This window comes from Silurus aristotelis (assembly GCF_946808225.1).
Source record: "Silurus aristotelis genome assembly, chromosome: 26".
Classification (NCBI taxonomy): Eukaryota; Metazoa; Chordata; class Actinopteri; order Siluriformes; family Siluridae; genus Silurus; species Silurus aristotelis.
Window position 1 is genome coordinate 11,778,652 of NC_139599.1, and position 11,874 is coordinate 11,790,525.

General features: G+C 37.4%; 1 protein-coding gene across 1 annotated transcript; it reads right to left on the reverse strand.

The window, feature by feature from the left end:
* Positions 1 to 885: 885 nt before the first annotated feature.
* Positions 886 to 9,521, reverse strand: ankra2 (ankyrin repeat, family A (RFXANK-like), 2). Its single transcript, XM_083531981.1, has 9 exons — positions 9,130 to 9,521; positions 8,674 to 8,935; positions 7,123 to 7,281; positions 6,867 to 6,932; positions 6,681 to 6,778; positions 4,532 to 4,657; positions 3,641 to 3,707; positions 3,472 to 3,552; positions 886 to 1,253 (listed from the first exon to the last, which is right to left on the reverse strand). Exons 2-9 carry the CDS (start codon positions 8,927 to 8,929, stop codon positions 1,198 to 1,200), a joined length of 909 nt encoding a protein of 302 aa, XP_083388107.1. The 5' UTR covers positions 8,930 to 8,935; positions 9,130 to 9,521; the 3' UTR covers positions 886 to 1,197.
* Positions 9,522 to 11,874: the final 2,353 nt, after the last annotated feature.

An 11,874-nucleotide genomic window follows, 5' to 3' on the forward strand; every position in this document is an offset into this window, starting at 1 on the left:
AAAAATAAAACATTTTCCTGTGTAGCTTCTGAGTAAATATTCATGGTCCATTGTATCTAAATGAGCAGCTTTAGTTTGCTTTGTGAGTTTCTCCTTCCAGTGTAAAAAAAAAAATAAAAATTGTTTAAATTACAGTTGGATACAAATTACATACAAATTTAAGGGTTTTTTTGTATACACACTACATAAGATGATCCGAACCAAGTCTTATCCAAATCCAGAACGTAGCCAAATAATAAAGCATCAACACGGTCTCTTTATAAACTTGGGTGAAAATAGCACAGGGTAAAGCCAGGTTGAATTGAATTACGCTTGAGTACTACATTTAAAACTATTTTTAGAAATAAAGTTCACACACTCATTCACACTAAATTATTGATTTATTTAGGTTCAATGCAAAGCAAAGATGACTGTTGCCCAACACCAACAAATAGATCTAGATTTTGGGCACCTGACCATTGCATCCATAATCACCACGCTTCTGGAGAGGCTTTACGATAGATTTCATAGAATGTGATTTGGATCAGGATGTGTGCTCATTCACCTACAAAAGCATTAAAAAGGTCCGGTAGTGATGGTGGGTGATGAGTCTTAGCTTCCAATCAGTCCGGTTGTCCATCCTAAAGGTGTTCAGGCTCTGCAGAAAACTCCTTGGCAAATTTAAATTTAATACTCTGTATGCTCCACAGTGCTAGTGGTCGCCCAGTGGTTATGGGGTCTGGTTTACAGATTGAAATTTTGGGGGTTCCTAACCCCACTGGGATAGGCGAAGAAAGCGTTTAACTGTGCTGTAATGTACATGTGACGAGTAAAAAAGACTCTTACTTGTCTCTTTAACTTAATTGTGGAATATTCAGTGTGGGATTTCCATAAAGATCAAGTGCATTCTATTGTTTTGCCTGTTGAACTTTATTTACGAACAGTTATTTCATAGAAAAACCTTGAACAGGCACGCACACTACAATTTTACACATCACTAAATAAATATCCACAGTACACAAGTTCACACATTAACACCACAATGGTTTAAAAAAAAAAAACCGGATAAATGGAAGATTTAAATTAGCTTCTGTAATTTCAAACTAATGTAAACATGCACAACGTTTGTCGGTTTTCTCTAAAAGACTTCCACAGTAATAATATAGTCTTCAATACGTGTCCTTTTTGCACCTCTGGGTTTTTCTTCACTAGATGGTGTCACTCTTTGATTCCTTGCAGCAGCTTGAGGAGATGTGCTTCCATCACCTGCTGAACTGTAAAGCACATGTACAGAGCGACCACATTCAGTGGTACATTAAATATTGCAATCACACTACAAGCATTCATTTGGTAAAATATGACTTCAGTAAAAGTAAAAGTGCTCCCTTTAAACTTTAACTTGAGTAAAAGTACAGTAGTTGCTTTCGAATGGACTTGTGTCCACATTACAATGAATTATTTTGGCTGTAATGTACGATTATCATGTGTCACAAGACTTTGCTTAATCAACTCAGTTAATATAAAAAGACACTGTTACTCTCTGTGCACTGATCTATTAATAGAATGATATTAATGAGTCAAGCACTAATTGGTATCTATTACAATTACCATGAGCCCAAAACCTTCTTTTTAACTACTTAAAATAAAAAAATCATGCAAATAAGACCACAGGTGTTGTGGCAAGTTACCGTTTCTTCCATTATTTATTCCTCTCAAAATGTCCTGCTTGCCGTTGAACTGACGCAGAACTGTATGTTGGTAATAAGTCACCAATCAAAACAAGTTTAAAACAGAGCGCACGCTCGACCCTTATTGGCGACCTGCTCTCATATACCACTCATAAATACAAAAGGAACGACTGAATTAGCAAAATTTAGTAAAAATAAAATATTTGACATTGTAATGTAGTGAAGTAAAAGTCTCCTCAAACGTAAATACTTCAGGAAAGTACAGAAAAATCACATTTTCTGATTAATCGGCATCGGACGACTGGTGTCAGATAATAATCGGCCTAATTTGCAGCACAAACTGTGCATGTACGTTCTGCACTTGCGCGAGAGACGTAACTTTCCCATACCAGCAGGTGGCAGTAGTCTGCATTCTGTAACCAAACAGCAGAACAGGAAAAGCTAGAACCATGAATATATCAAGCAATTCAGTTTAGATCAATCGAGATCATTACGTTGTGCGTGTACTTTTTTGCAATCATATCTGCTAAATTGCAAAGACAAGCGCAAGGATGACAACAAGGTTGTGTAAAAAATATATCAAGCCGACTGACGCTCAAAAACCCATCCGTCGTTCCCCGACGGTCGACTGTCAGCTTGGAGTGTCCCGGGCTTTAAGTTCTTACATTTGTTTTCAATTCTATCCTTATATGTTTCATTGGTATAATATGATGCTAAACTTGAAGGGAGAATGAGTAACCTTTTGGAATTCTTTAACCAGCTGTAGTTTAGGCTACAGGTGGGCATGGGGACCAAAACCTGGTAACAAGTGCACTGATTGGAGAGGCGTGTCCTGTTTAATACGTTTAATTTTAACAATTTTCTCCATTATTTCTTGTTTATTAAGTGTTAGATTTTATGAAATGTAGGGGAAAAAATTACAAAAAAAAAAAAAAAATCGGCATCTGGCAGAGAAAAACCCATATCGGCAGACCTCTAGTGAAAAGGATGTCTGGGTACTAACAAAGTGTATCCGAAAAAAAACTAAATCCACAAAATGAAGACTCTCCTGTTACCACCAAAACCATTTCTCAGGAGCTTTACAGAGTCAGTTATTAATTGTTGGGCTGCTGTAGTCAAACGTGAGTCATCGTCAGTTTCAGTGGGGTCAGAAGTGGAAATATTGGGTTGTGGACATTATGAAACATGCATTCTTTTCTAATGAGTCCCACTTCACTGTTTATGCTACATTTTGGAGTGTTACGGTGTGAAGAAGCAGCAAAACATTTAACCACCAAGACTGTTGCACACCCAGACTGCAGCTTGAGGCATAGATCACAGCATTCACTAGAACCACTCTCAGGGACTACCAAACTATTTTGGAGGGCCGGGTGTACCCCAAGGTTCGAATTGTACCCTGAAAGTGAAGTTGAAACTTTTCCCATGTCTGCAGTGTCATCAGATATAAACATTACTGGACCACTTTGGGCACTTTAAAGGAAAGGTTTAAAACCCCTGGCCATTGTTTAGACTTTGAATCCGTCAATCCCAAGACAATTTGATGCTGTATTGACTCCGAAGGGGTGCTACACCATACTAATAAATTGTTGTGATCTAAAATCAGGTGTTTAAATTTCATTGTCCAAACTCAGAAGATACAGATATCCAAGGTAAGAAATAACTGATGCACAATCAAGAAATTATTCCTTCCTAAATATAAACATAAAGTCCTTGCATGTGCTAACATGCAGAGATTAGCTGTGCTTAATGCCTTTGCCTGAAATCTGAAATCATATTGAGTACTTCGACTTGAAATTGTCCTTACCATGTCTATGGCCCATTGCGACTGCCATGTCCATCGCGTTAAAGCCCGAGTCGGACTCCATGGTTGGGTCAGCTCCGTTCTCTGATTAAAGAGATGATGACAAGCGATGATAGAGGGATCATTTCTACTGACACAAACTTGGTTCAAGTTCACGGTATTGCTTTCTTACCCAGGAGTATTTCCACACAGCGGACATGGTTCCCGTGAACCGCATAGAGTATTGGAGCTCCTCCATTCTGTGACAAGATTATAGTAACATTATTATGGTAATACAGCTATCTAGATAGTTGATTGCTGGAACAGCTCTGATGTTTGAGCACTGTTTCAGCAAAAATCCATACTGTTATTACGAGAGTGGCCTGTAGAGGTGAATCACTGTCACCTCTAGTGAAACCAGACGTGCTGTTTTTTTTTTTTTTTTTTTTACACGCATGACTGCACGCGGCATGGAGAGCACACGGAGGGCGCTATATTATATTTATAATTTATTAAGTTTTTTTGCACATTTTTATGACTTTTTATTTAATTTTTTTTATAATCATCAGTACTATTTTACATGGAGGGTTATGTTTTTTTTATTATCCAGTATTTATTTTATCCCAAAACTGTTGGTTGATTAATCGGTTATTGGCAAGTACTAATTAACCTAGCTATCGGTATCAGTAAAACATACTTTTGGTCAACCTCTAAAGCTGTCTAATCTCACAGCTCTTCAACAGAATCATTTGGCTGTATACTAGATTTACACTATTTTCATACTTGGGCTAAAGTCAACAAAAGAATCGAATACTTTAAATGTAATTTCAATCAGATTATAGTTAAATAGCTGCCTTTATTTGCATTCAATTGATTCTCACATGGGCTTGCCAAAGCAAATTAAAAGATGGTATGACTATACTATGTAGCTAAATGCTGAAAAATTACAGACGCAGTTCTCTTAGACAGCCACGTGCGTTTTTCAGTTAGTGCGGTTTGAAGTCATTTAAATCTGAAAACAATACTGCACTAAATTTTGGGGTAGTTCTTTCTTTAATTTTGTACAAAGTGCACTGTTTCGTACCCAGTCATATTCATTGACATTCACGCCACATTCAATGAGCATTCTGACGATGTCCGTGTAGCCTTTACTGCAGGCCAAGGATAATGCGCTTTCTCTTCCTTTAGCCAGAATGTGGGGGTCAGCACCCTGAAAAGAATAAAAAGTCAAGTCGTGTCAAGTTTATTTCTATATCTCTTTTCACAACAGACATTGTCTCAAAGCAGCTTTACAGAATTTAACAGTTAAGGTGAATGGTTTGTATTTATCCCTGATGAGCAGCCATGGTGACTGTGGCAAGAAAAAAACTCCATTAGATGTTATGAGGAAGAAACCTTGAGAGAAACCAGACTCAAAAGGGAAACCCATCCTCATTTGGGTGACATCAAGAGTTTGATTATAAATCTTTAAACAACACAGAACACTGGAGAGTGAGAACTAACATGAGCACTGGAATGTAAGATTATGAGTAATGTTTTTTCTACAGTCTAATACAGTCATTTGTGAGCTACTGGGCAACTCATAAAATAGCTCAACATTTGTGATAATAATAAAGCTTCTCCATGCCAGAGCATTTAAACACTCAAGGAGGTCCAGTGTCCAAACTCCACATGAAGTGGGGGTTTCCAATTGGCACTGGTACTTCTCTAGATGGTTTGGGAGGTTTGCGGGGTCGGCATCTACTTTAAAAACTGTGTTAGAAAGTTGCAAATGTATTCTGGTGCTATAGAAGTGTGTAAATACAACATATTAAACAATCCGAAAGGAAATAATATAGAAAATTTGACAGGAAAAATAAGGAATAGTTACAATATCTAGGAGGCAGAAATATACACAGCTCTAGATTATACTTTCCTGAAGCACCTGGTTTTGTTAAATTCTCTGATCTTGATTTGGTAAATATTTCCCACTGTTTATTTTGCTAACACATTCTAGACCTATGAAATCGTAAAGACATCTGTCCATCTCTTCGGGTCACAAATATCTTGCTGGATTCAGGTCCTGACTTTGACTAAGTCATTCGAAAACATTCACATAAAAAAAACAAAACAAAAAAAAACAATTGCGTTGTTGATTTGGGACACAGAAAGGGTAAAATAACTTTTCATCTGCGGCTGTAATTAAATCGACAGGTACCTGCTATTAGCTATTCATGATTCCCTCCACCTTGATATTAGCCCCAGGTCTGGGCCCTGAAAGCCTGATGCTACCACCGTCATGCTTCACTGTGGCTATGCCATACTTTTGGTGATGTGCTTTTAATGTTTCACACATACCTTTTTTAATTATGAAATTATTGTTCCTTATGAAATTCTTCTCATTAGACCAAAATGCATTTTGTCACATGGTTGGGGGTGTTTTAGAATGAGTCAGCCGATTCTTCAGTCCAGACATGTGACAAATATAAAAGATTGTGTACAGAACGATCAGTAGTTCTCAGATTTTCCTGCAGCCCTCTCGATGTGCATTTTGGAGGGGTGCCTTGTTGTTGGTCATTGCACTGTAGTTCTTAATTTTCTCCAAGACTTAATGATGGCCTTTGGTGTTTTGACACAGAGGTCCCCAACCTTTTTTGCGCCACGGACCGGTTTAATTGCAGACAATATTTTCACGGACCGACCTTTAAGGTGTGGCGGATAAATACAACAAAATAAAATGATACGACTGGCATAAAAACTGGTATTTTCTAAATATAATAATAAACGTGAAACCACTGTGTTGTTTTTTGTTCATTTTGCTCGCTTGGGGGTTTTAATTTAGTGGTAATGTAGTATGTGTTAGCGGCCGGAGCAGCCCCTTTAAGAAGGTAGCGGATCGAGGACATGCATCAAGAGTGGGTCGGACAAATGTGGCAGAGAAATTTTTTTTTTAATTTTCCAAAATAAAACATCATTCAGAGTCAGATAATAAATAAATAATGTAATTGATGTATTCTTTCTGTGTGGCCCGGTACCGATTGACCCACGGACTGGTGACGGCCCGCGGACCGAGGGTTGGGGACCACTGTTTTATGATGAAACAGCTGGTCTTCGTCTGGGGTTAATCTAAATAATTTTATGGATGGCATCTGTGTGATAATTATTTTCAAACATGAGAATGTGTTCATTTACACAAAAATCACACATGGTCAACGTTTGCTGATTTTGTGTATGTTTAAAGTCGTGGCACTTACAGTCTGGAGTAGAAACTCCACCACAGCAATCTGACCATGAGCTGCAGCCCACATTAGTGGTGTAAAACCCTCTTCATCCTGGAGGTTTATTGCTGCCTCTGGTTCGTGAAGGGACAAAACCAAACCTGTGAAAATCATTGCAACACCTGAAAAAGGACTCGGTTCTATACGATTATGGAGACTTACCTTGTTCTATTCGACTCGCTAAGTATATCATTTCTCCTTGAGCTGCAAGCTGGTGAATGGATAGAGCTGGAAAAAAAACAATCAACAAACAAAACAAAATGTTTACTTTTAACTATACTGGGCAACAAATGTAAAATCTGCATCTCAATTCGCACCAAGTTGTTTGTATATATATCTTGTGAGTCCAAATACACTGAAAAATTGCATATAACTCCAGTATGGTTGATCAGCAAAGAAGAAAAGGAGTTCGGCTCACAGTGGACAAGCAGTGGCGTGGAGGAGACCTCGTTGCCACGGTGCTTATTGGTAAGAGTGGTAGACTGCTTGATCGGAGAGAAGTGCTTGGTGGTGGAAGGTGTGTATACGTGTCTGACCTGGATCCCAGGAGATGGAGAGGTCTGAATGTTGCATTCCGCTGCAAGGAGAAAGAAAAACTCTGTCCATTAAACAAAACAAAAGGAGTGCATGATACCCGGAAGGTTCCTCTATCAAATCTCGAGTGGATGAATAAACTCCGGTCAAAATGGCTTCTGAATGATGAAAGATCCTGTACAGCAAACACAGCTACACTTAATCTCCTCTATGCTATAATTGTGTCTGCAAACAATCAACTTATGTAATATCGAGTGTTAAAAAAAATTAAAAGCATGTATGTGCAGAGCAGCTGTTATGTTACCAATCGAAATCAGCTGCTTTCCATTCCACAACTGACCTGGTCAACAATACCAAGGACCCACCATCATTTCTGACCTGCCTCCATAAACATTAATGTAAACCGCACACTGTCATCTCGTATGCATTACATTAACGCATTCAACAAGGACTACCGTATTGCAACAATGTACCTCTGGACTTATTTGGAAACGATTATCATTTGCACTGCCTCTCTTTATATACCCTGGATAGATGATAATTGCATAAATAATGTCTTCACTTACTACTTTACTATTTTATTTTTTTAGTTTCTATTTACATATTTTTTGGCACCTGCACATAAGGACACATTTGATGTACATGCAGCCCGTGAAACTTGGCAATGAAGAGGATTTTAATTCTAGATATCACTCAGGTTCTCGATTCTCAGCTTCATTGAATGATTATCTGCAAACCTGCCATCTCAGCATCAACAGACCAGAGAGTTTCAAAGAAATAAATGTCTGAGGTGATTAAAATTAGCCAAAGGAGACAGACAGTGGATAGACAAAGATTGGAAAAAACTGTTATGGACAGAAGTATCTAAGTTTGAGTTGTCTGGAAGACAAAGAAGACAATGATGAATTTATGTCAAACAGGGTGAGGAAAATCTGATGCTTCAGTGGTGTTAAAGTAAATTTTCTACATGATTAATGAAGGGATTGTAAACAAAGAAGACCATCAGGCCATTTTGCAATACCCTCAATATAGCATTTGACTGACGCCTCCTGAAACTGGACATTGACCCAAAGCTAAAAACAAATAAAGAAAAACTACTGAGAGAGGAAGCAGTCATCTGATATTCTATCTGGAATGGACTGGTCTTCCCAATCTCACGATCTAAACCCACTCAAAAGTGCCCATCAAGCCAATCTAAGCTTATGGGAGGTGCTTCAAGAATCATGGGGCGAGATTTCTCCAGATGACCTCAAACAATTGACAGCGAAGTTTTGCAAAGCTGTAACTGTTGAAAAGGGAGGAATCTTTGACAAAAGCCCAAAAAAAAGCCCAATTGATGAATTATGTTTTTTGTAAAAAATGAGAGCTTTTCTATGCTTTTGACCAGTAGTGTATAAACACAGAAGCACAAAATTTGCCTCTTTTTACATCTTACCTTTAAACAAGACTGAGGCTACCTCCAGGTCAGAGTTCACCTGGTCTTGGATGTTTTTGCTCTCTTCCTCGTTCAGAGATTTCACAAAGCGTGAGCACACGTTCATGTCAAAGCGGTTGGGCAGGATGAATTTGGGGCCCATGGCCACATTCTGCGAGCCGCCATCCTCCACTGTGCCAATAGTGACAGCAGGTTCTACTTTAATGGTAGTCATGTCTGGCAGAGGGCACATGCCCTCCATTTCCTCTGATGCCATGTGGTCCTGTGGGGATGGTAAATACTGATAAATCAATGAGTGTAAAATTTAGTGTAAAATAAATGAATAACAAACAAAAAAACAGCACGAGCGTTTATACATGTTTTGTTCATGACACATACAAACATCGTATCAGTGAAATCATTCAGTTCCAATAAAATAAAGAAGGGTCAGTGTTTCATTAAAAAAATAGGACATACCTAATTCATTCTCAGCAAGATTTCCTTTCAAGAAACACTTTTTATAATCTCAAGAAGCTCCAAACAAGAAACCAGTCGAATCAGATGACAGTGTTCAGTTCTGTTTTCTTAGGCATAGCTGGATCTCTGCTGCTAAGCTAAATAGCCAGTTACATGGTTTAGCCTTAACTATTTTCGTTAAAACCTTTTTTAAAGGTGATTATATATATCTGTGTATATATATATCTATCTCTCTATATATATATCTATATATTATTTAATGTTCCACTAAACATACTAATGCCAAACACTGAGGGTTTATAACCATTTCTAACGCTTTACATAGAGCTAGGTAGGGAGTTTAATCCGCACCGCGCATGCGTGCTATACGCCAGTTCGGGGGGAGGGGGGTGAAGGGAGGTGTTGTTGGTGCGCATGCGTTGTGTAAAGCGGCTTGTAAAGCACCTGACACTGTTTTTCTTCACGAGAGGCGCAGATAGTGTCACGTGATGCAGCCCTAGCAGGTGACGTCAGGCTTTAAACTTTAAAGCATCCAAGCAGACCATATTGGTGATGTGCCCACTAATGCCATCTATTAGTCAAATAAAGAGAAAAAAATCTATCATTGGGCTAATAAAAAATGCAGACCGTGAAACTGTAAAAACTTGTACGAGTGCAAATTGTGCCATCAGAAACTGTTGTGAACAATTCACATGCCACGCCATTTCAGGATAATTTAATGTCCTTTTTTCCCACTTTACTGTGTATTCTGTGATCTATCTTGCTAGCTACCTAGATCTAGACCTGTAACAAAAAAGAGAAATAAAAGCATTAAAGACACAAAAATAAAATATAGCACTACCATGTCCACCAAATGTCATGCAGTGACCTCTAAAACAACACCCCGAAGGCTGTGGCATTAAAATAATACTCAATTTGTACAAAATAAACCAGTATGTGCAAAACAAAACAAAACAAAACAAAACAAAACAAAACAAAACAAAACAAAACAAAACAAAACAAAACAAAACAAAACAAAACAAAACAAAACAAAACAAAACAAAACAAAACAAAACAAAACAAAACAAAACAAAACAAAACAAAACAAAACAAAACAAAACAAAACAAAACAAAACAAAACAAAACAAAACAAAACAAAACAAAACAAAACAAAACAAAACAAAACAAAACAAAACAAAACAAAACAAAACAAAACAAAACAAAACAAAACAAAACAAAACAAAACAAAACAAAACAAAACAAAACAAAACAAAACAAAACAAAACAAAACAAAACAAAACAAAACAAAACAAAACAAAACAAAACAAAACAAAACAAAACAAAACAAAACAAAACAAAACAAAACAAAACAAAACAAAACAAAACAAAACAAAACAAAACAAAACAAAACAAAACAAAACAAAACAAAACAAAACAAAACAAAACAAAACAAAACAAAACAAAACAAAACAAAACATGCCACCGGGGTTCCACTTAGTTTTTCACCGTTTTCGTCTTCTTTTTTCTGTTTCCTCTATTCACCCACCAGATGTCGCCATTGTGTCCCTCATCTTGAGTAGCCCTGTGTCAGTTCTTCTTTTTGAGTTAAAAAAAACTAAAACAAAGAGAGCTTTGCCATTTCCTGAGGAGACTTTGAGATTTGTATTTTATTTTTTTATTTTGATCTGTGAACTAATTTGTCATTTTCTAAAAATTAGTTTAGAACAAATGAAATTAAAATGTATTTAGATTTAGTTGGACATTTTTTTTTTTTTTTCGGCTTTCATTTCAGGAAGTATTTTGTGGGTTTTGGGAGACATGGTCACTTGATGGTTACAGGTCTGGGTTACTAATTGAAAGGTCGGAATTCAGGCCCCAGTATTGCAAAGTTGCAACTATTGGGCCCTTTGAGCAAGGCTCTTAGCCCTCTGTGTTCCAAGGGAGCTGTATCATGGCCGACCCTGAGCTCTGACCTTGACTTCATAGCATTGCTGGGATATGTGAAGAAAGAATTTCACTGTTCTATAATGTACATGTGACAGTTAAAAAAAAGCCCCCTTTAAACTATGGAACCTACTTCCATTTCGAGGCTGTTTCACTTGAGTTCACACACTCCCCTGTGGCAAACTGCTATAGTTCCTCATCCACTGCTATAGACTCTCATCCAGTCAACCCAATAGCCTGTTGACAGGCAGTTTGTCTTAATGGATAGCAGATACTGAGTATGAAATTCTGATTTCATAATCTGACTTTCTCACAGAAGAATCAGAATCAGATTTAGAATCAGCTTTATTACCAAGAATGCTTACACATACAAAAAATTTGACTTGGTGTCAGGAGATTCCAGTGCAGAAAAACACACATAATGTAACAGAATAGTAAACCAGACAGTTAAAAAATGCAATATATACAGAGTAAAAGTGTTGTTAAATAAATGTACAGCTGTTATTTACAAGTGTTCAGTTTACAAAGGGACCATTTGGATTCTATGTACAAATGTGACAGTTATGATGGACAATGTGTGGCTATGAATATTTAATTGTTCATGCTGATTATAGCCTGCGGGAAAAAACTGTTTTTGTGCCTGGCTGTTCTGGTGGACAGAGCTCTGTAGCGCCATCCAGAAGGCAAAGAGAGAGTGGGAGAGTGAGAAGCTTCAAGCATCATCAAACCAGTTAATTATATTTCCTTAATTTTCAACTAGTCCAGTTTCAGTGGGCTACTCTGCTGACTATAAGTTTAAAAAGTGGTTATTCTCATCATCTT

What these genes read in the sequence shown, in the direction of transcription:
- ankra2 (XM_083531981.1), bottom strand. Translation starts at nt 8,929, where the DNA reads ATGGCATCAGAGGAAATGGAGGGCATGTGCCCTCTGCCAGACATGACT. An exon ending in CACGCCACTGCTTGTCCACT is followed by an intron (nt 6,933 to 7,122) that starts GTGAGCCGAACT and finishes TTTTTTTTCCAG; the next exon opens with CTCTATCCATTCACCAGCTT. An exon ending in TGGAGTTTCTACTCCAGACT is followed by an intron (nt 4,658 to 6,680) that starts GTAAGTGCCACG and finishes TATTCTTTTCAG; the next exon opens with GGTGCTGACCCCCACATTCT.